This window comes from Pseudomassariella vexata (assembly GCF_002105095.1).
Source record: "Pseudomassariella vexata strain CBS 129021 chromosome Unknown BCR38scaffold_4, whole genome shotgun sequence".
NCBI lineage: Eukaryota > Fungi > Ascomycota > Sordariomycetes > Amphisphaeriales > Pseudomassariaceae > Pseudomassariella > Pseudomassariella vexata.
Window position 1 is genome coordinate 2,959,905 of NW_024467959.1, and position 22,849 is coordinate 2,982,753.

A 22,849-nucleotide genomic window follows, 5' to 3' on the forward strand; every position below is an offset into this window, starting at 1 on the left:
TCTGCTGTGGTCGCTGAAGGAGCAGCAGGACTTGGAGAAGACGAGGAGGCTTGAAGCAACGATTGCGGCGGTCGAGAAGAAGAAGATGGTTGATGAATTGCAGAAGAAACTTCAACTGGAGGAGGAAAATGCCCAGAAGTTGAAGATGCAGGGAGAGGCCCAGATGGATTTGGTCGAGATGCGTGATAGTGAAATTGCGCATTTGCGCGAGCAGATGTCGAGGTTGACCCAAGAGGTCGAGACGTTGAAGGAGGGGTTTGACGTCGTGGGGCACGACTCTGACGATGATAGCGAGATTGGAGAAGAAGATGTAATTCTTGAGGATGCCAATATCGACACCGACGTCATCGCCGCACCTGTCAACAACAACGACGTCTCTATTTTGGCCCAGGCCCCCAAATTCGGCATGCCCGCCTCTCAATTCGGCGGCGGTATTAAGGCCGCCATCCAAGCCGCCATCACCGAGGTGTTCCTGTCAACCCAAGAAGCCATGACCCCATCCACGCATGAGCCTCATGAGACCCGAGATCATCCGTCGGATGACATCATCTCCGTAGCCGACTCGGAGTAGGTTTACCCGGAATCGGGTTCTGAAGAGGAGCAGCAACAGGTCGAGGGGCACACGCGAGAGACGGCTTCTTTTGTATTTGGGCCGTTGACCGGGCCGATTCCGATCTACGGGTATGGGTTTGTGGTTTCTCAAATAGGGTATCCTCGGGTGGGGGAGGGGCATGCAGGACTTTTGAAGTAAAAAGCGAAATTAAGAGAGAAGCTCTACCTGGCCATCCAAGTAGATTGGCGAATTGGCTCAGGGGTGCTCGTCGTTTAGCGTTATATCAATCAGGATTTCAAACATTTTCGTATTTTGTTCATGGTGTTGATCAGGCTTTGAATGTAAAAAATATGTCGAACGATAAGCACGTATTTAGTATGGAGATATCATACGAATCCAATGCGGAGCCTGAAGTTCTGGTTTTTGCCGGGAACTAGACCTAGTTGCTACGGAATAAACAACGCACGAAGGTTGCAATAGTATAGGGTAGCTCGATACTATAATGTAGTACACCAGGTATAAGCTGGTTATTCTACCTGAGCAAGCCTTTTATTCTGTCCCCTGCTTGGGGGTTATCGTTGATCGGGTGGGCGGAAGGCTTTTGTTCCGACCTAGATGACCGTCTTGATATACTTGAACGACTGTAGAGATGAACGGAAGGATTTGAAAAGGCTTGCCACCATGTTCCTAACTCATGGCCGGCACTTATCAGCCGCCACTTATCAGCCGCCACTTTATAGGGCTTTACCATTCAGATGATACACCACCCGCGTGAACTAAGTCGGACGTGCGCTACCCGTCTCGACACTAATCATTGTGTAAATCTCCGTTTTTTTCGACTGGTAGCTATGCTGGGCTGAGAGGCTGGTATACCTTTGGGATTGTACCGTAAGACACCGATGAACTAGTATTCTTTGTTGGCCATGTTTTTACTGGTTCGGTCATCGTTCGCTTTAGGTGGAACTTGGATCGGCATCTTTGACGTAACTACGCACTTCAGGTATAGGAAGAATACGCTCAATGTGCCCTTGACGCTCCAGACAAAGAAAACCAGGAAGTACAGGAAATGACCTCTAACACCCCTGAGTACGGTAACATGGAAAGGAGCGGGAGCTGCTATTAGATGACTGCTTCAGGATCAAATGCATTGCTTTTCCTCTAGCCTAGTCAAATCTATGTCTCGCATTGCCTTACATGTGCCAATAAAAAACCCTCCTGCAGTAGTGGCCAATATTCAATCTGGCCATGCTACGATTCGTCCTTATGGTCCTTGGAGAGCATCAATACGACAAATACTGATTAATGTGCGTCGGATAACCGATAAAGGTCTTTTCATGGGCCAGCGACGAGCCCGGCCATGAATGGCATATACTGAGGAGTGAGGGAAATTGAAAGTGGCGAAGTGTGTGAAGTGGAGAGGCAGATAGGACTATTTGGGTAGGAGTGTCGAGCCGCGGCACAACTCGTCGGGGAGCCCCATTCTTCTGCCGTCCGGCCCCGGCCAAGTTGAGGGGTACGGCTACTGCTAGGACGGCGTACATTCCGCGATCAAGTAATGATGGGAAAGCAAGCTGAAACAGATCATGCGACTTGACCGCAAGGATGCGTCTTTGCTGCCATTCCAAGCATTCCCAGATACTTGTAACCAATTGGAAAAAAAGGCGGCTGGAACGCCACGTATCATTCACTGCCAGGTTCTCAAGGTATCAACCGATTTCTCCTCACTAAACCGAAAGGATCGCTGCCCCTGCGAAGCCCCGCTGAGAGCAGAGTGCCTAAGAACGATATGCATAACACTGGATATAGAGATGAAGCCGCCTCGGCGGGAGGTATCGTTGCGATAAGGATATGATGTCGCGACTTAAATATACGGTGCTACCGCGTAGAGTAAGTACTTCAACAGTGATACTCCATTGTTATTGATCCTCCACCCTCCCAAACGCCAGCCGAGCCTCTCGGGTAACGTCACTTCATCATGTCTTCTACCTTCAAAGACACACTTTCGAAACTGGACTCGATCCAGCCAGAGACCTTTGACAATGATGCGGAGCGCTATGCGGCCAAAGAAGCCGCACGTCGACTTCTGGCTCGCCTCGAGACCCCCTTCGAACGCAGCTGGGCTTTATCGTTTGAGAATCCAGTGCTCATATCCGGCGTGCAGATCTGCTCAGATCTCGGAATTTGGACTAAATGGACAGAAGTAAACAAGCAGAACGGAGGGGCGGCACAGACGCTGGACGACATATTGGGCATGTGCAATGTCACGGTTAACCGGAACCTTCTCAGTAAGCTATTTACCAACACCACGGTCGAAGTCCTTCTTTGAAAGTGCTGGTGGGTTATTGACAGCCTCAGGACGGTTTCTGAAACATATATCTGCCCTGTACCTGCTTGAAGAAACCGGCATAGACATGTGGAAACCCACCCCGTTCTCGCTGGCCATGGGGGACAGCGCAACCTACATTGGCCAGACGATGTTGTGTGGGTTTGTCTTCCTCTCAGTCTCTACCCTGTTGTACCGCAACTTACAACTGCACCCAGGATTCACCACACAATCCCTGGAGGGATACGCCTGGCAAAGTTCTTGAAGAAGATCAAATACGAGGAGCCCCTAGACAAGACCAAGTTTGACAACTACGCCGACCTAGTCGGTGAAGATTTCTTTGACCACTGCCAGAACGATCCCATCGCGGGTGGTAGCTTCATCGGGCTCATGACGGCGCTGCAAAACTACAAGATGGACTGGACTGATGTTTTCGACACCCGCAAGCTAGTCGAAGGGACGGACCTGCGAAGCGGCCCCTTATTCGTCGACGTAGGAGGTGCCCACGGCCTGGACACAGCTCGCTTGCTGGCACGTCACGAAGATCTGCCTTCCGATGTGCTCATTGTCCAGGATCTGCCTGAAGTCGTTTCAACGCATGCCAAGGAGCAGCTCGACGGACGCATCAAGCGAATGGCGCATGACTTCTTCACAGCCCAGCCGGTTGTGGGCAGTAGGGCATATTTCTTCCACGCTGTGCCTCATGACTGGCCTGACGCCGATTGCTTGCGCATTTTTGGCCATGTCAAGGCTGCGATGAAGAAGGGGTATTCCAAGTTGTTGATTTACGAGGTGGTGCTGCCAGCGCAGGGTGCGACAAACTTGATGACGACTCTCGACTTGCAGCTGATGAGCACTGTATCGGGACTAGAGAGGACAGAAGAGCATTGGACAACCTTGCTGGGTCAAGCTGGGTTCAAGATCATCAGCGTATTGAGACATCCAAGGGCGGTGGAGAGTGTGATTGAAGCTGAACTGGTGTAAACGTATTTACATCATACTTTTCGCATCAGACAGCAATGTTGTCAGGGAAACCAGAGATTGCAGCCGTTACATTGACGGAGGCAAAGGGGTTTGAACGAGCCCGCTCCATCGTATCCTTTGGGTCCCGGTGCGCTGATGACATGCGATGATTGATCATAATACGTTACGCACACGTAGATCCCTCCGGCTGAGGCCTCTGAGAGCGAAACACGACCCCAGTGCCTCCAGTTCCTTGCGCAGTCTTATGGAGCGACTGCACTGGTCCAAGTCCAGCTGCCACCATCGGGTCTCATCCACCATACCCAACCGCTCACACCTCGAAATACAGATCGTAATGAAGCCTACACCCGGCATTGAACTCCGCCGCGCATTTGGTACATCGATTCCCACTCCCCAGGTACTCAACAATCGTCAACTCATGGTGACAATTACCGCAAAGCACGCCTTTGGCAATGCCTTGCTCGCCTTTTGGCCACACCTGGTTCGGGTGATCGGCCAGCGCTTCATGACACGAAATACAGGCGTAGTATTCGCCGCAGCACTTGTGCTTTATCGCGATGATGTCGCGCTCCGAATGCCAGTGGCTGCACTGCGTGCGCGCAGTGACTTCGAGGCCGCGGACGGCAATGTCTGGTGGCATGGCGACGAGTTGGTTTCGAGAATCGCGTCGTGTGTTGACACTCGAGATGCGAGTGATAAAAGTGAGACACGAGGAGAATCTTGCATCATTTGTGCACAAGATTTGAGCTCAGTGTGCAGCTGTCAAAAATGGAGACAAAATCTCGAAAAAGTAAAGGTTAAATAAAGAAGTGCCCTCAGCCAGAATTGAACTGACGACCTCGTCATAGCTAAGAGATACTAGTGACGCGCTCTACCACTGAGCTATGAGGGCATTTGAAATGCCAAGTGGAGAATGAGCAACTTGAGTTGTCAATTTGTGGCGAAGAAACGGATCATGTTCTACACTCTTCAGGACTGTGGGGAGTATCTTGCGAACTTTCGCCCTATAGAATCTCCGACACTGTAATTGCTTGAGCTGCATCTGATATATTCTCACAAATGGCAGTATTGATTCGAGAAGATATGGAAAATGCGATTAATTAATACGTTTCCAGCGCTATGGCATTGCTTCTCGGTCCATTAACAACTGACTGTAAACAAAAAGTCGACCGTCTTCTCATCTGAGATACGTAATCTCAGAGACTCGGACCTGTTATCGCTTAGTGTTACCAGACTACAATAACGCCATGTCAGCCTATGTTAGAAGCAACATATTAAGTACGGTTACGTAGATAGTACAAGTTCGTTATTATTTTTGACCCGGAAACAAACCAGGTAATAATTCAACTGGAAAAAGGCTAGAATGAACTCTAATCTATCTACTAATGCCCTCCATTCAAACCTTATAGTCTAGGAAATTCTAGCTAAATTTGCGTCCTACTTGTAGATAAGTGTAGCTTGGACTGATAGCAGATTACTCCAGACTATGCACAACCGTCCTCCGGAGCTATTGTTGCATTAGCAGGAGTAGTGGGAGAGCATGGTATGTAAGTTTGGCGCAGCCAAGGAGGCTCATCATGTCGCCCCGGCTAAAGTTGCTGCAACCCAAAATTAGCAACTATACGTGCAGTTAGTTTTCTCTTAATCCCATTTTAGACCCATGTATAGAAAATCATAACGAAATTACTTAACTCCTCGTGTTATAATACCAATAACTAGGTACTAATAACTCGTCAAACCCCGTCGCGAGCTCATCAAAGATGGCGTACAAAAACACGGAATTAGGATCAACCAAATACCTTGACTTGCTTGGCGCAACAGACAAACTCCAAGAATATATTCCAATAGAAGTCCGTCAGCCCATCGCCAATGCGTGCGCCAAAATTGTTATCTACACTCAAGCAGCGCAGCATCACGCCACGTGTCACGGGTATTTCATGCACAGAGTGAAGAACGAGAGTGCTAGAAAGAAGTCGGTTGCCAGTCACCAATTAGGTACCACCAGTTTAGTGTAGGGGGCTCAATAACGACAAGTTAATTGCTGAAGAGAGGGGTGTGTATCCTGGTCGATCTGACCTCACAGGACTCAAGTCACGAATATCAGGATTGATTTCGTGCCAAGTCAGTTGTGTGGTTCAGATCTCTTTTGATGGTGTTTTTTCTAGAAAGCTCAGCTATTTCCGAAGCTACGAAATGTTGCTTAAGAGCAACGATGTAGCCAATCAGATCCTCTGATTTGGATCCACAGGGGGTCACAGCAGCTTATTTACACAGAAAACTAACTGGTCGCCCTTACAGCACATCTGTAGGCCCAGGAGTCGAAACCTGCCTGAACTGGGCAGCAGGAATCCACTTGCTCCCAACTGTAGACATAGTGACTCCAGAAATGCTTCACCCCATACCCTCTAGTATTCTGCTCACGCATTGTTCACAGCTCTCTTCCCGCTTCACTTCAAGCTTCTTTCCTACGATTCAACCCCCACTAAACGATTCCTCCCCCAAGCATATCCGATCACACAACACTATCCCTCTTCGACCAGTTCTTTCCCTCACTTCCAACCATTACCTACGTCCCACCACCAACATCCTCTCTGCCGCCATGGCGTCTGGATCATCTTCACTGGCCAACTCCAAGTTGCAGCCCGACTGCGGCCACATTGACGGCCGTAGCTACACACGTCGCAACGCGGCTTGCACCCGATGCCTAAACCGAATGGTCAAGTGGAAGCCGACCGCCAGTGACACCTACCCGATGTGCGAGGATGACGATAGTAGGTTTTATTTCCCTACATCTGAAGCCTACCCTACTAACAGTGCGGCAGGTGGATCGAGGAAGTGCACCTACTGCCAGGGCCTTGATGGTAAGTTCTGCTTTGCGGTACGACCCTCCCCTTGAAAGACCGCTCCTGCGGGCTTGGCTGATATAAGTAGCCACTAGGAACGCTGCAGACGCGTTCGGCTTGTCTTGTTCGCACCATAGCGTCAATTGTTGATGACAAGCATGCCGGATACGAGGTAGAATATCCAATCTCCTGAGGTGTCGTCGGGCAACAGCTTCTGACCAGCTGCTAGGAGGCCCTTACCGCTGCGTAGGTCTCGGTCAAAAAGGCCCTACAGGCGACCAAAACGACGTCTGTGGAAAAACGCAAGGCATTCGACAAGGACCCCGCTGCGGTGCAGCAGGAGCGAAAGATCTTAGCCCTCGAGCGCCAAGCCGCTGCTGCCGAAAGGGCAGCGGTTGAGTTGACCCGAATCCGCACCACGCTAGAGGCGCAGTCCTCGGACTTGCACCGTCTGTTGACCTGCCACAAGGAACTGTCTGTGACGTATGCAGAAGTAGTAAGCCAGCTGGTGTACACCTGGTGGCCGGATTTCTCTAACTTCTCTCCAGCACCATGATAGGTTTGAGGAAAACGCAGATGATGAGGAGTCCAACAAGTAGGGGTTCTAATCGGGGTGGATTGATGTTGTGGTTTCGTCTCTTTCTGTGCGCCTCTTAGACATCGGCTAGTGTCTGACGTGCCAAACGTCGCTGGAAAGCTGTTGATAGTTTTGGCTTCGTAGTCTTGAATGAGGTCATCGCTAATATCTTTCTTTGCAACCCAAGAGTTTTCTTCTGGCGAGTTGACACCCTGCGGTAGATGTCTGTCCACCGCATTAATCTGAGAGCCTCCATCAGGAAGAGCCCGCTTCTTGATCCAACCACCACTAATCTTAAGCCAATTAGTTCTGGTAGTGGCGGCTCCTCTCTCTATTAGTTGGCAGTAGCAGACCACTACGAACACCAGTTGGCTCTCTGTTGAGCTGCGCCGCCGGTACCGGCTCTGGGCAATTATTTGCGAGGTAGCCTTTCTTGTGACAAGAGTAGCATTCTGCATTTGCCAGCCACTTATTACTCGTTTTTTGAGTTGCGGGTTGACTGCTGTTGGTTAGCTGTTCCCGAGTATCGGATACTAGGTGGCTATTAGGTCTGGGGTCTGTCGGGTTGATACGCCAGTCCTACCGACTATTATTGGACCCCGTAGTGCTTGGCATGCTAGCTAGGGCTTAGCTACTACCTCGTGATAGGGTATCTGCTCGCTTTACTGCACTAATAAGCTCCTCTCGGGTTCTTAGTATCCCGTTGGAGACCATCTGTCGGATCATGTCTAGGTCAAGCCTAACCAATGGGAGCCCTACTCGATAACTCTCTAGTAATGGTTCCGGCAAATCTGCCTCCAGTGTCTCGCAATCCCCTGAAAGGCTCTGGAGCTTCTGGCCTGTAGCTAGAGTCTCGTCCGTACAGCTTAATCAAGGTCTAGAGGACTCGACTATTATCATCGTCGGGTCATTTTACAGCTATTTCTCCATGGATTCCCAGCTAGTATTGATAATATCGCTATAGTAGTGCGTCTGAATATGTGCCATCCAATGTCTCTCAACTCCACCTTTAAGGAACCTAGTGGCGTACCGTACACGGCCAACCTCCATTTATAGGCTCGAGGAGTTAATAGTATAGCGGCTTTTCACTTCAAAAGCAAAACCCTTGAGCTCTGCCCAACTAGTAGTGTTGTATCATAGACTGGCTGTCGACGGTTTGCACCAAGTCGATTCCCTTAATCTCTTCACTGGGCCGTCACTAGTGTCCGCCGTCTGTTCGTCTGGGTCTTGGCCTCTCCTGAGGGCGGCGATAGAGGCTCTCTTCTTCTGCCTCCGACGTTGGGCTTCCTTAGCCTCTCAGACTCTATCCAGCTCCTCTTCAATGCAATTGTCGATATAGATCTGCTCTCAAGGGGTCATAGATGGCTGAGTGGTCGTGTCGAAGCTGGACTTATGTCCGCTCCCCTCTATCTGGTCTCCGGAGGTCCTTGTTTATAAATAGGGGCTCTTTTGCACTCTGCTCAAAGGTCCGGACTCCCTCTGGCAGGGTTGAACGGTTCATATGTCACAGGTACTTCAAGTACAGAGTGAAGGACGAGACTGCAAGAGCTCACTGAATATATAAGGCCTATAAGCCACTGTGGCTTATCTGCACCTGATATCACGTCATGTCACGATACTTGTTCCAGCAATGTCCGCATCCCAGGCGTTGCGGCGAGCAAAATCTATTGTAATAATTGTGCAAATCATATTGCATTGAATGTGTGACGACCTTTGGAAATTTCTGAATAAGTGAATGTGGCCATGAGGGCTTTATATAGGTATAAACTGTATATTAAGTGGGTGGTTATATGTCCTCACAAGTTGGCAATTCCGTTGTAATAGCCTTGAAGGTCCAACAGCAGTCCCAGCAAGTAGACATCGTACTTGATGACGTACTTAGGCCTCTTGTGGCCGGGCATGCGGAGCTGAGGATATAGATATGTCTCGAATATAAAGGTAAGGGCAGCGTTTATCGAACTTTCTCCCAAGGTCGACGGCCTGGAGGCGCTGTACCCGCCCATAAGGAGGTTTTTGACATTAGGTAAACCGCCTGCCACCCTTGGGACCATGAAATTAACGTTCAAGGAGTTCGACATCTGATGGTGCCTACAGGAATTCATACAGGTTTCAAGCTACTTCAGAGGTCTGAGACAAGTGTGAACCGTTCGCTCAGGCTAGGAAGCTGAACGCGGGAAGACGTCCCGGAGGTGGCTTCCTATACAGGAGGCTATACAGTGATACCGGCAGCACTGCGGCCAATCCAGCTACGTTAGCTTTATAATCTTCTATTGGCATGTATATTGTATCGTGAGGAATCGAACTGCATTAGATTAATTTTAGATGCCCAGCTGATCCGCATCTACGGCCCTGCTTCTGCGGTGTTTCGTATAGGTACTCGTCTTAATGACAGTCTTAGCACTCATTCTCTGCAAGTATGTTCTGAGCAAGAAACGAATGCAGAAATCTGCTTTTAAGTAAAAGAAGTCAGGTCCTGAAGAAGAAGAGCATGGCATAACTCGGGTCGGAGCGAGTCTGCAAAAGAATACCGCAGCATCAAGTGGGGAACGCAGGAGTGAGGTGTTTAGATTCGCGTGTGAAACAGCTGATGCCCCCTCCGAGGGCCATTGGAACATTCGATTCTTCCTGGCCCCATTCTCAGTCTCCTTCCTTACTGGCCTTCATCGTCTACACCACGATCCAGTCTGTCCATCGTCGTGTCGCGCCAGCTGTTATGCCACAAACTCTTCGGACCCAAAGACTGCTTCATGGTCACATCCAACTGCTTCGATTGCAAGGTACAATAAAGCATTGAATGGAGTATGTCTCCTGCCTCTCAAGTCAGAAGAGTGAAAATAGCCAAAACGGCCTTAAGAACAGAAAAATGTGCCTCTTGGCTGCATATTTTAAGATTGCTGATGACGTCTGAGCATAACAGTGGCTGATACACCAGAGGATTTGGTGCACAGGGTTCAACATCCGGTAACTGGCTGTTGTAGCCAGAAGCGGGAAAACAGCCGTTGGGGGTTAAAGGCTGGTGCGGTGCGGTCCGACACGAGTGGCTTCCCCCAGACGAGGAAGTCGTAAACAATTTCGGTCGCCAAAGCGTGCCAAAGTTCGCACCCATTGCCCCTTGGGTGATTCCAAGTTTCGCTGGTCTTCTGGAAAAAATGCCGCTGCATCACCACAGTTTGACAAGTCTGGGATAATATCGATACGCAACAAACACAACAACGCTATTGGACTCTCGAATACTTCACCGAGCCTTAATTTTCTGCTCCACCCCTTTTGCGAGCGAGGTCGGAACGTAGTGGCCTTGATTTTCTCACTAGACCACGGCGAAAGAAAGACAGTAGAGAGAGCCGAGAACGCCGAGTCTTCGAGAACTGCGAAAATTCATGTTGTCCAGGGGTATACCATTGATAGACGCGCGCATCGACTGAGCAGGAGGGAATTTCCGTTCGAGTCTCAACGAGCGTTTTATTCTTGTTATATACCTCTTTCTCCTCGCACCAGGGCGAATATGTACATTAACCACCAATCTTCTCGTCGTCCGTGAAGGCTACTCCAAGTTTCGGGAAATCCACATGTAGTTATTCGCCGTTATATCCTGAAAGAAAAGTGACTACGCCACTCCCCTATCAGGAATTCGGGGTCAAACCACAATGCTCCTTTACCCTGCTTTATATCGCTAGAAGATGTCCCCTCTTCTACCACCGGCAGAGAGCACCAAATTAGATAAAACCCACGCCTACCTCATCAGCTATGCAGTCTTCTTCCTCTTGACCCTAACCTTAACATCCAGCGGGGGAATGCCAAAGCCGACAAACCAGGTATTCGCGGGTCGTTTGCCGCCGTAACTCTCGGGGAATTCGATGTCGTAGTTCATGACAGCATAAGCCATAATCATCTTGAGCTCGAAGTCCACAAGGAAGCGGCCGGGACAGGCATGCTTGCCATGGCTGAAAGCCAGGTAGTCGGATGACGTCGACACGAAACTCAGGTTGTTCAACCCCGGCTTGCCAGTGACCTTGTCGGCGGCGGCTTCGCGAGGACGGGAGAAACGCCAGGGGTCGTATTTGAAGGGATCCGTAAACGTCTCACCGTCGGTTTGCGACTGGTGGGCCAGAATGGACACCATGGTGCCCTGGGGCAGATGGATACCGTCCTCTGTTACCAGACCTCCGGGTGCAACGACGAGGCGCTGTACGGTGCGACCGATGAAAGAGTTGATACGGAGGGTCTCGCGGGTGACGCTGTCAGCTTTAGTCATGGACGAGACTTTGGCCCTGGTCCAGTGCTTTTCACGCATCTCGCCTTCGTCGCCAATGATCCTTGCCACCTCGTCGCGAAGAACCGACATGGTGTTGAATTCGCGGTCCGAGTCGAGAACGTTCAGAAACAGGTTGTGCACCGTGATGATGGTCTGGTGCATAGTTCCGAAGTTGGACATGGCGAGACGCTTCGTCATGTCCTCGACGCTGAGGGCCTCTTCGCGGCGCTCCTTGATGGCGTACTGCAACATCATCTGAATGACATCCTGGGGGACCTTCATCTCCTTGTTGGTGGCCTGTTGCTCGAGGATTTGCATTCTTTCGCGGTACAAGGGCTCGAAGCGCGTCTGGAGATCCTTGAGCTTCGCGGGCATGTTCCTGCTTGCCCAAAGACCGAGGATGGGTCGGAGGAATTTACGAGCCGCGGCCATGTCGCCGGCCGTGTCGAGCATGCCGTCCAAGACATTGTAGCAGCTTTGGACAAACTCCTCGTCTTTGCCTGTTGGTGAATGTCTGTCAGTTGTCATTCGACCAAATATGATTTCCAAATGGCTCTACTTACAGAGTCGCCGTCCTTCAGGGGAGTCACCAAGGGTGAAGCGCAAAGTAGCGCGGCCCCCTATTATGCGACAGGCTGGGAAGAGCTCGATTTCTTTCCAGTTTTCCGTGTCCGTTCCAAAGACAGCATCAAAAGCGGCGCCCAGCTCGTTGTTCATGACGGCACAGACCGCCTCCAATGCGCTGTTCAGATCCGTCTTAATCAGCATTCCGCCCCATGGGTCGTGGGCGAACTTGTGGCCTAAACTGTGGTGGGGTTGGATTGAATCAATCTGCGCAGCAAGCGAACTCGCCACATTGTCCGGTTGCTTGCATAGCCAGTGCAATGCACTCGGCGGTAGGATGACTTCGTCGTGGGGGCCGAACACCGGGATCAGTACCGTCTTGCCCCTCTTGGAGTACTGTTCGCGCAAAGACGTGGTTAGATTTCTACTCGTCAAAGTCGGTGGCGGTGCAACTTACCTTTTCGTATGCTTCTTCGAAAACCGCCGTGCAGTCCGTCTGGAACTTCTTCCTCATGTCGCGCCACGAGATTCCCTCATCTTTTCCAAGGCGTGGCAGGTCTGCCGGATAACGTATAGGAAAGAAAGCCCGGTAGAGCAGAACACCAGCGACGGCGAAGAAGACGATGGCCAGAGCAATTTTGCGAAAGTGCTCATGGCCAATCACCTTCTGCAGGAGTTCGTCCATTACGAATCAACTTTAATCGCCTCAGCGGCGGCCCAAAGCATGCGAAATCAGCAGTAGTTAAGTGCGTGTATCAAGAACAGAAGGCGGTCGGACGACAACAAATCTCTGAAGAGGAACATTCCATTGCCTACGAAAGGAAAATTTCAAATCACATCTTGGCGGTATCGGGGAGGGGAGAGAAAACCTGGACGCCCCCCTCCCCACCATCATCGTGTATGTATGGAAGACCAAATTATTTGATCATCTGATAAGATTAGATATCGGCGCTGTGTCTGCGATCCACCCCATCGCCAAGGCCACTAGACTGACCCCATGTCTGGGCCAGCTCTGTGTCTGGCCTAGGTTTTCCACCCGGCGAATACGCTACACTGGCGAATGCACTCCAGTGACCAGTATGCATCACCGATTGCAGTGGCAACGTCAAAGGGACGGGTAGATACTTCACTAGTGGCAATATTCGCTGTGGATTCACCAGTGCTCTAGAAGCTTCGCGCGTCGCGAGGCTAATTTAAATGGTCGCAAGCAGTGTAGGGAGACACCGTGGCGTGCTTTAGATCGGGTTTGATACTATATGTAGTAGTGTGCGTTATATAATGCCATGTATTGTGACCCCATAGAACCATCATGATGTCCGCTGTAGCCCCTCCGTGGCCGCAGCCAATGCCGGGGTCCAGGCGTTCGGCCACCACTTTCCCAGCATGGAACATGTCATTGCAGGTTTCGCATCGTAGTGGCCCCTAGCCAATTACTTAATGGATACTTCGTATTATGTGAGAGAATGGAAGCCAAGCCGTTAGGCTGTTAGACCGTCGGTACACCTCCCCCGGCATGCATATTGTTAGCGTACTACAACCCCCACAATACTTGGTCCCTCACCCGAATCCTGGTTCTCGGGAAGTATCAATACCCTTGTTCAGAGCCTACTTCGAAGAGACACGTACTTGTCGTCGCACAGAATTGTACGTGTTATTCAGTTATTTGATATGCGGCGTGTATACCACTAACAATCTGCATGCCTACGAAGTAGACGACAAAATAAACGGTGCGCTAAGGGTGAAACTAACCTGGTTGCGCCATCGGGTCCGTGCCGGTTATTGTGTCCTCCGCTTGTGACGTATTGATAAATTTCTCCTTTTACCACTGCCCCCCGAAACAGACCAACAACTCCATCCTCAATTCTTCCTCAACAAGTGGCAAGTGGCTCTTCTATCGTGGCAGCAATATCTCGATATCCATGACAAAGAAGGTACCATCGGTGCCATCCATGGCTAGGTCCCTGTCTAGCGATATCGGCTAGTGGCGCGACTCCTCTAATATATCCTGCTGCAGCCGTTGGAAGGGGCTCTGGGCCCCTCGTCATATATAAGCGGCTTATTGATCTCAAAATACTCCCGCCCTTCAGACTGTAGCCAATGTCCTCCTCTCGCGTGGTCACTCTCCTAGGAGCCCAAGTAATCCGCTCATCAATGCGAAAAACGGAAAGGTCAAGTGGCTCGTGAGGGTTTCTCGCCCATGCTTGGATATCGACATGAGAGATGTGCTAAACTTCAATGGCCAATGTTGCCGTGTTCCCAAGTAATCTCAATTCGAATTCATGAACCATAGCACCCGCGATGCTTTGAGTTACTGCGTAAACGTGGTGGTATTGGTTAAGCAGCGGCCGCATTTGTCCATGAACCAATCTGAAGGGTGCAAAAAACGGAGAGATCTGGTATACACGTTTTTATCGGTCAATTATGCCCCGCACCCTACGCCCTTATGACCTGGAGGGTTACAGGCGCTTATTCGATCGCAGAACCGACCAATTACTCGTCCTTCCAGTAGAGCTTGACCAATAATGGAAAATAGCATGCACACAAAACAACGGTCCAATTTGAAAATTCCCTGGCTGTTTGACGCAGGTCGATTCTAGAAAGTACGATGGCAACGAAGAGTATACAGAGTTCTCTAATAATTTTAAGGAATCGAGCGTCTTCGAGCGTCTTCGATCTGCATTTGATCGTAGGAGCAGTGGCCTGCTGTCGGACCGCACCAGCCTTCGACTTCCAAAGACTGTCTTTTCCGTATTCCTGCTACTATAGACAGTTGACTGATGATGGATAGACCCTGAAGATCAAACCCTTGGCGACAGCCAACTGTTAGAACTTCAAGGTAGAAGTCTCTGGTGTATCAACAATTCACTCAAGTGTGGAGCCAAAAGGCACCATCTTTTTGTTTTCAAGGCCCTTTTGGCCACCTTCACTCTTTTGGACTGGGAGAGATCAGAAATAATATGGAGAAGTCTTTTAGCGTTACTAGTATCATAACTTCTAGTTAGGACCTTGTCGTATACTCTTTCGACGGTTTCAGGAAGTTTGTGGATACGTGCTCAGAACCCCTCGTGATTATTCCGATACTACTACTAATACTATTGAAAGTAAGCTATGCAGACAATTTCTCCAGCATCTTCATAATTTGCAAATCTGGTATTGATGAGGCGAGGAAACTCCCGAGTTTTGTTCCTTTCGAACTTTTATCGAGCCGGGATGTCTTGCAGTCTCCTGCTAGTTTCTTCGTAGCATTATGTAAAACAGTTGATAAGTGCGGGCTCTTCCGCATATATCTGTTGATATATTTTAAAGAAAAGTCCGTGTAGGTGAGACGTGCTTTACGGGCGACCTTGATTTTAAGAAATAGGTTGCATTTCTGGAGAAACGTCAGGTATTTCACACCGTATCCATTGAGTGGAATGGAAATGATCTCGTGTTTGTTACAGTCGCGGTTCTGGTAGCGTCTGAGTTTGAGGAAGGCATGCTCAATAACCACATGATGAAAAACCTCCGTACTGCTACTTGCTGGGAGACAAAATTAGTTGGAGAGTATGTTTCGCGCAAATCCAAGTGGCGTATATGATGTTTTATAGGAACCACTGCCCCGAGCCTTAATGCCTTTGCTTTGGTGCTTTGTCGAAGTTAACTGATGGATCGGGTACCGGGCGCCAGTTTCTGAGCTTCTCCAAGTGGCTACTTACTTTAAGAGTTTTAATTCCCGTCTTAGTCCCACTTACTAATAACTGAATACCCTACAAATTTTCATTACCTACTTAGATATCAGTACATGTGTTCAAAGATGTAAGAGCTAACGCCGCCCCATGATAGTTTAGAAGATACTGACTATATGTGAACCTTTCTTTTAGAACCTCGCCAAGCTTCCTCTCGGCTTCCACTCTATTTGGTGTAATACGGTTGAGGAGATCTTTTGCATATGCCGCGGCTGTCATAGCTGCATACCCTTGCCACTCCTTGTTCTTATGAGTGTCCGAGTAATCGCAAATTCCGCGAATAACCAGGCATGGGAAGTGATTCATCAACCCTGCCGCTTCCATTTCGAAACAAAGGACGTTGGTCTCCTTGGAAAGTCGATCTCGGACTGAAGCATCTTTCATCAACTGGTTGGCTGAAGCGATTAGACCATAATGAACCGCTGGGTTATCCTCATTTTTCGTTCTTAGGGTGCGCGGTATCAGTTTTGATGTGTCCTGGTTGGTGGCAGCTGTGCAACATGCTTCGTCGTGGGTAACGTCAGCTCGGTACAGCCTGTCTGTGCTTTCGTCAGGACGCATGTATTCCTTCCGCAATCTTGGGTTTCTCTGGAGAATAAGGCAAATAGTCTCATGGAGCCGATGTCCCTTCCTTCGATACTGAGCTTGAAGTCCACTTGTTGCCGTCTGCAAGATCTGTGGTGGCTGATTCAAGAACCCGGTGACATGAAAGTTCTGATCTTGAATCGTTTTGCCAAAATCATACTGAAACACAGCACCCTTCTCTTCACTAGTCGCGCTGACTACAACATCTCCTAGTCGGATGTCATGCTTCAAACTTGGTACCCCACCGCCAATACCAACCAGCAGACCAAATCTAATATTAGGAAAGCTGTGCGACATGTCCTTTGCAACGCTTGCAGCATTTACCAGTCCATACTGTCCTTTGGGCAGCACAGCAATGACGACATTGTGTTTTCCGATCGACCTAATGTATAGTCGTTATTGTCTTTCGGTGATACGTAGTTGGGGCCTTCGTGCTCCTCGTCGAGTAACTCTTGTGCGGCAGCATACTCGATATTAATGGCGCATATCCAACCGACTGTGTAGTCATTCGGATGAGGCATATTTGGAGGGGAATCCGGTGGGTGTACCAAGTAGCTTCGATCGGCTCTTATCGACTACAGACTCTCCGCGTCGATTTCGATTGAGACAAGTCATATAAAACAGATCAAATATTTAGCAATTTGGGTAGGGCGGGGGTGGTCATGAAAACGGGATCGCACAAGACAAGGAAGCGAACGGAGGACGGGCACTACGTGCATTACGAGCAGCGACAGTGAGCGTTTGGGAGACATCTGAATCAAGAATCTTGGGGTGGGGGCCAATCTCCTTCTATCGAGGCCTGCGTCGAGCATAGTGCCATTCTATCGTGCCTGGTTGGCTAACGTGATATCTGATCGGCGATCGCCTAGCCTTGTATAAGAGGAAACCACCGAAATAGGAGCATGCATAAGTTGACGAAGAACGAGTCAAGCACAATAGCATTAGTTCCCTTTAGGCCTAGCGCCTTCGGGTGGAATAAATTCTGCAATTAGTTACTATTAGTCTGATTAGTGCTTGGTTGTAAGAGACATTTCTACGGACGTTTTTGTCGTATTCTTGTCTAGATGGTGCTAATATTATTCGAACAGTTGGACTGAAGGATCCTTTGTATAGATATCGCGCAGAATGGACATATTGTGTGTCTGGTTTTCCAACTCTTACGGCGACAATGCGATGGTCATCTACGACCAGACAAATGTTGATATCGACACACTCGATTTCTAGATTCCGGGCGATCAGTCGCTCCAACGATATAGTAGAAGGATAATTTCTCGATCGAAGAAGAGAAGCGCTATCCTTTGGGAGAAAGCGAGTATCAAAGCATGCCAGTGTCCCCCCTTTCGAGTTGAATCTGTCGCACCAGGCAAGTTTGTCAGGAGGGTAGCTAGTTATCCACTGCGACATTCGACGAGCCATTCAATAAAGCGGTCGTTGCCCCAAGTTACACAACAGCTACCGATCCACGACGATGGGGATGGGTTGGGTACACACTGGCGTTCGAACAGACTGCGACCAGGTACGAATGAAGTGTATCTGCTGTCTAAAACCAGTGGTACTAGGCGCTGATCACTCTCATGGCGGTACGGCACCATGTTCGCTGACTCAATATTCCAGTGAAAACCTAGGATGTGCTAATCATGAATCGGCAAGAGAGTTATATTGGTGATGATAATGATAGGACTCTTACTGCCCAAGACTGCAGCTATGAAAAGACTATCAATAGGCAGTGACCCAGAACTGCACTCAGCATAGAGGCGGTTTGCCTAGGGCACGTAACAGTTCATTCATGCCACGCCCTGAGTCATCTGGATATCGCTATACCACTCATAATCAAGCCCCTAATTCGTTCGCTGGGGTGTGAGGGCCTGAGAGGAATATCTGTCTATCTTGCAGGTGAACTATATGCCAAGTTGCTGGTAGGATTGTGATACTGAAATGTGCTAACTGCTTCGATGGACCAGCTGTCGTTCCGTTCCCTGCATGCTAAGCGATCTTACTGATGTTACACCGAAGTTTCCTGAAATATTGCCATCACTGCCACCGCGCATATTCTTCATTACATTCATTCAAACATAATAGGCAAGAATGATGCGACGAAAGACACTTTTCGGCCTGCTGCTTGGCTTACTCGCCTCGTATCAAAGCGCTCCGGCATATGCAGCAAACTGTTGGACCAAATTGACCGTCAAAAGACGAGGGACCCACTCGCTGTAGAATGAGGTATTTTTGGTAGTTATAAGGTCTGACACAAACGCCGATGACCAGATTGCTGGAATCACTACGATGGCAGCCTCCTCTTCAATGCTGACTACGGACATATATGTAAGTTTTGCACTGCGTGTCTTCATCTGCAAGATGTAGGCTTATTCGCCGCGTAGTGTGGCGGCCTATATTCTTCCTGGGCGACCAGGTCTCGTCTTCTGGTTCTTTGGCCTGCGATGCCTTCCTCGCGTTGTACTGGAGTCTTCTAGAGGCTGAGCTTCAACCTGCCTGTGTCGTCACCTCAAAGAGCAAGACTGACGTCTCTACTGCCGTATTGTTGCTCAATTTTGCAAGCGTACTGTTTCCCGGCAAGTAAAACTTCGCTGTACGGTCCGGCCGGTGGGTTTTGAATGAAGTCCCATGGGAACACGAAATATGCTCACCCAAAGGCGTAGACATACTCTTTGGTCCGGGGCAGCAAATATACAGAGTGGTATCACGATTGATCTCAGGGGTCTCAACGAGGTGACCGTTGCTGCGGACAAGAAGACAGCTCTAATCGGCCCTGGAAACACAAAATGTCGACAACTTCGAGGTAGTCCTTGCATCTGGTGAAATTGACAATGCCAACGCCAAGACCAACCCGGACTTATGGCGCGTTCTCCGCGACGGCTCAAACAACTTTGGCATAGTGACCGCTTTCACCATGCGCACCTACAAACGAGCCAATTACTGGGGAGGCTCCATTATTGCCGATAATTCCCATATCAAGTAACAATTCCTTTCACATGTCATGTATCTTACATGTCTCTAATCTTTACTTACCTATAGTTTCACAGTCAACCTTGGCCTTATCATACCAGAAATGCAGGGACTCCAACCAATTGTGACTAAATCAACTCGACTATAACCCCCAGTGCCTATGCTGAGATCACTCTACCAGCACCTCTGCACAATACACCGTGCCAAATCTCCTCAACACCACCATTGGTCAAGCATCAGAAACCTCCGCGCATTTCAAGAGGAGCTACAGGGTCCTCTTGGCGCTATATGGATGTACGGAGCTGGACACTACGCCATGGGCGGATGTCAGAGCCACAAGTGTCATCCGAGGCGGGCCGGCTTCCACCAGGTAGGAAGCCGTTTGTGGCGGCTAGAGAGCCGCTTGTTGCGAATGAGAGCCGTTGAAGCCGTTTGCAGCGGATAGGGAATCGCTTGGTTGCAGATAAGGAGCCGCTATCCGAGATATTGACCGAAGTCGGAGGAACACAGACATACGGAAGCAAACATCCAGAATCCAAGAGAGAACCTCGGCTGGCTATAAGTAAGGAGTCGAGATGGAGCAAGATAGAGAGGGCAGAGATCAATGAACTACTGTGGACACCCTTACCTGTCATCACCAAGTGACCACCAGTGACCACCAGGTGACCACCAGGGGGACACGCCTATTTCTCCCCTTCACTCTGTACTATCGCCTTCGGTCCAGGCCGTAACCTGACAGCGGAGATGAATTTGATGTCCTATTGTCCCTGAATGACTCTAACTTTTACTTACATCATGCTACTGTGGCTGGAACGGAATGTCGTGCCGAGTCGAAATGCCACTGTCGATGACCCTCTGGAAATGGATGTCCTGACGCCTGTGAGGCCGATTATGGATATGTTTGATACGCTTTCGGGTGCACCATTATGTTACATAAATCTAAACAAGGTCAGCAGAGAATGAGTATTTTACTGGAAGTTCCAAGAAGATTTGGTATGGTAACCGTCTTCGTATTTATCTTGAAACCAACCGAATGGCTTCATCATTACCTAAACCTGGGTATGCACGTTCTCCGTCTCCTCGATGAACCCTCCCTCTTCCTTAGCCCCTGCGACCCTGACATCGGCCTGCTCGCCGTCGAAAATGACGGCAATCTCTTCTAATGCCTTGCCTTTTGTCTCCAAGAACCAGCCATATGCAACAAAACTCTCCGCAGCCAGAATGGCTACGTAGACGATATAATACTTCCACCCGATATTCTGCAATCCAATGGGATTGACATACTGATTCACGAAAATTGCACACTTCGTAGCAAACACGTACGCAGCCATGCCCTTTGCTCTGATAGAATAAGGCAGGACTTCGACCGAGTAAGCGACCGGCAGGGGCGAGAAGGCAATGCAGTAGAATATCTCGTAGATGAAGATAAGGGCCATGACGGCGATGGCGGCCGCGGGGGCATCCGTCTGGGAGTACAGGGCCGAGGCGACAGTCCACCCGGTGAAGACGAAGAGCATACCTAGAGTTGAGATGCGGAATAAGGGGCGGCGGCCAAGACGCTCGACGAAAAAGGCGCTGGTTAGGGCCAAGGCCCAGTTCCAGATGTTGAGGAGGCCGTTGACGAGGGATTGGGTGGCGGGGTCGGTTATTCCGACGGTGTCCATGATGCGGGAGAGGTCTAGTGGTGTCAGTGGCGACGACAGAAAGGGGAGTTGAGATGGGAAGAGGCAGACTCACAGTAGGATATTAGTCCGTTGCCAGACCATTGGCTGAAGAAACCCATGCCTGTGAGAAAATTAGTACAAGTGACAAAGAGTGAGATGCACTAAGCGTCAACTTACAGCACACAAGAAACATGCGATATCTATTTCCACTAGTGCTGACCATGGACTTCCATGTAGTGGAACCAGTCCGTTTCTCGTTGTCAATGGCCGTCTTGATCTCTTCAAACTCAAGTCTGACCAGTTCCGTCTCTTGCCCTTCGCCGTGGTACCGCGTCAACGCAGCCATTGCTTCGTCGCCCCGGTCGTGGTTGATAAGCCATCGCGGAGATTCGGGTAGAAACCAGATAGTCGAAAGCTGGATAATACTCGGGAGCATTTGCAGAAGTGACGGAATTCGCCAGGACCAGGTGCTCGGGATCGTTCTCGTGCCATACGTAATCCAAGCTGCGGCAATGCTCCCTAAGAACCAGCTGTTGATTTGAAGTACATCGTCAGTAAGAACTCAAAAAGAGTTTCAAGAATCAGAACGACGAGAGGAGAAAGCACATACCAAGTATTGCAAATAGCCGTGACAGTAACCCGATCCTTAGGATGGCTCAACTCGCTCACCAAGCTAGGCGACGCCGTCGTAGCGAACGATAATCCAAAGCCCAGGATAAACCGACTGACAACAAACATGGCAAAATTTTTACTCTCACACTGCATAATAGCACCCGCAATCATTACCAAGCTTCCCACCGTAATCCCCCACCGGCGACCAAATCGATCAGCAACCCAAGGAGCAACAGGGGTGGAACAGATGCTGCCGAGAGCCATAATAGCGCTCATAAGCCCCAGGGACGCTCCGCGCGGGTTGCCAAAGTAGTCGTCCCAGTACGGCACCGTCTGGAGCGAGTTCATCATGGATCCATCGTAGCCGCTCGTCGCGTACGAGACGACGGCTGCGGGAAAGAGGAGGAAGTAGAGACGCCGCCGTGCCGCCGACTTGTACCAGATGGGGGATTTTTGGGCGAGCTGCGTCATGCGGGAGGGCGCGTAGCTATTGCCATTGCTGTCACCTGGCGCACTGGAACCGCCTTGATGTTTGCGGGCTTGTCTGGAGAGGTAGTCCTGCCGAGGGGCGGGGAGGCGTTGGCGTAGGGCGTCCATGATGGGAACTGGACTCTGAAAGCCGTCACAATATCGAGGCCAGAGAATGTCACAAGATGGCGATCGTGATCTTGCTTGGGGGTTTATTCTCTCTGTCGGCTAGTGACGGGCACCTAGTGGCATCTTATACCCCAAAGCGAAACGAGTCCACCTGCATCGTACGGTGTTTGCCATGAGCAACACTTGGATAAATCTGGATTAGCCAAGCCAGGACCTTGGGGATCCTGATCCGAGCCAAGGCAATACCCCTAAAACAACACCATCGTCTGCCCAGGTGGCCCGATCAGTGGCCACGGGACCGCAAGCGCGGGAATATGCGGGGATGAAGGAAATATCTGGGGTCTCCGCGCGACAAATCTACCCAACGTCGGGGGACATCCACATCCATATCCGGGGGTATCAGCTGAGTTTGGACTAAACATCGGGGAGGAAAAGGGGAGTAAGGGACTTATGTTGGGGCTCATTGACCAATTAGACATCCTCGGGGCAGCTAAACTTCTTCCCCCGAGCGCTGGCTCCACATCTCTTCGGGGCAACCAGGTTAGTTGCCCCTAAGCTATAGCTGGGGCTCCGCATCTAGACGTGGCATAGGTAGTGCGCATACAC

At 50.0% G+C, this 22,849-nt stretch overlaps 6 protein-coding genes and 1 non-coding gene across 7 annotated transcripts; 1 reads left to right on the forward strand and 6 right to left on the reverse strand.

Annotated features, from left to right (window-relative positions):
- Positions 1-2,528: 2,528 nt before the first annotated feature.
- Positions 2,529-3,860, forward strand: BCR38DRAFT_337421 (S-adenosyl-L-methionine-dependent methyltransferase; the record flags this gene model as incomplete). Its single annotated transcript, XM_040855533.1, has 3 exons — positions 2,529-2,838; positions 2,909-3,038; positions 3,095-3,860. 3 exons carry the CDS (start codon positions 2,529-2,531, stop codon positions 3,858-3,860), a joined length of 1,206 nt encoding a protein of 401 aa, XP_040718411.1.
- A 310-nt stretch (positions 3,861-4,170) lies between these two features.
- On the reverse strand, positions 4,171-4,500 carry BCR38DRAFT_483395 (CHY zinc finger family protein; the record flags this gene model as incomplete). Its single annotated transcript, XM_040863622.1, has 1 exon — positions 4,171-4,500. The coding sequence occupies one exon, from the start codon at positions 4,498-4,500 to the stop codon at positions 4,171-4,173; it is 330 nt and encodes a 109-aa protein (XP_040718412.1).
- Positions 4,501-4,670: 170 nt separating this feature from the next.
- On the reverse strand, positions 4,671-4,752 carry BCR38DRAFT_t127. Its single transcript has one exon. It is a non-coding gene; the product is annotated as a tRNA-Thr (tRNA).
- A 5,775-nt stretch (positions 4,753-10,527) lies between these two features.
- Positions 10,528-13,060, reverse strand: BCR38DRAFT_388686 (cytochrome P450). The gene is made up of 3 exons (XM_040857533.1): positions 12,554-13,060; positions 12,096-12,492; positions 10,528-12,032 (listed from the first exon to the last, which is right to left on the reverse strand). Exons 1-3 carry the CDS (start codon positions 12,779-12,781, stop codon positions 11,023-11,025), a joined length of 1,635 nt encoding a protein of 544 aa, XP_040718413.1. The 5' UTR covers positions 12,782-13,060; the 3' UTR covers positions 10,528-11,022.
- A 2,142-nt stretch (positions 13,061-15,202) lies between these two features.
- BCR38DRAFT_473113 (nucleoside phosphorylase domain-containing protein) lies at positions 15,203-17,220 on the reverse strand (the record flags this gene model as incomplete). The annotated part of the gene is made up of 4 exons (XM_040862933.1): positions 16,875-17,220; positions 15,935-16,788; positions 15,828-15,842; positions 15,203-15,615 (listed from the first exon to the last, which is right to left on the reverse strand). The coding sequence occupies exons 1-4, from the start codon at positions 16,925-16,927 to the stop codon at positions 15,203-15,205; spliced, it is 1,335 nt and encodes a 444-aa protein (XP_040718414.1). The 5' UTR covers positions 16,928-17,220.
- A 2,215-nt stretch (positions 17,221-19,435) lies between these two features.
- BCR38DRAFT_164843 (uncharacterized protein) lies at positions 19,436-20,110 on the reverse strand. Its single transcript, XM_040853803.1, has one exon. The coding sequence runs from the start codon at positions 20,003-20,005 to the stop codon at positions 19,655-19,657; it is 351 nt and encodes a 116-aa protein (XP_040718415.1). The 5' UTR covers positions 20,006-20,110; the 3' UTR covers positions 19,436-19,654.
- A 213-nt stretch (positions 20,111-20,323) lies between these two features.
- On the reverse strand, positions 20,324-22,657 carry BCR38DRAFT_473114 (lactose permease). The gene is made up of 4 exons (XM_040862934.1): positions 21,645-22,657; positions 21,212-21,564; positions 21,108-21,155; positions 20,324-21,048 (listed from the first exon to the last, which is right to left on the reverse strand). The coding sequence occupies exons 1-4, from the start codon at positions 22,241-22,243 to the stop codon at positions 20,420-20,422; spliced, it is 1,629 nt and encodes a 542-aa protein (XP_040718416.1). The 5' UTR covers positions 22,244-22,657; the 3' UTR covers positions 20,324-20,419.
- Between the last annotated feature and the right edge of the window lie 192 nt (positions 22,658-22,849).

Excerpts from the sequence above, each read along its gene's own strand:
- BCR38DRAFT_388686 (XM_040857533.1), bottom strand. The coding sequence starts at position 12,781 with ATGGACGAACTCCTGCAGAAGGTGATTGGCCATGAGCACTTTCGCAAA. Across the intron at positions 12,493-12,553 it reads TCGAAGAAGCATACGAAAAG|TACTCCAAGAGGGGCAAGAC; the intron begins GTAAGTTGCACC and ends TTGCGCGAACAG. Across the intron at positions 12,033-12,095 it reads CCCTGAAGGACGGCGACTCT|GCAAAGACGAGGAGTTTGTC; the intron begins GTAAGTAGAGCC and ends ATTCACCAACAG.
- BCR38DRAFT_164843 (XM_040853803.1), bottom strand. The coding sequence starts at position 20,005 with ATGACAGGTAAGGGTGTCCACAGTAGTTCATTGATCTCTGCCCTCTCT.
- BCR38DRAFT_473114 (XM_040862934.1), bottom strand. The coding sequence starts at position 22,243 with ATGGACGCCCTACGCCAACGCCTCCCCGCCCCTCGGCAGGACTACCTC. Across the intron at positions 21,565-21,644 it reads ACGGCTATTTGCAATACTTG|CTGGTTCTTAGGGAGCATTG; the intron begins GTATGTGCTTTC and ends TCAAATCAACAG. Across the intron at positions 21,049-21,107 it reads CAACGGACTAATATCCTACT|ACCTCTCCCGCATCATGGAC; the intron begins GTGAGTCTGCCT and ends TGACACCACTAG.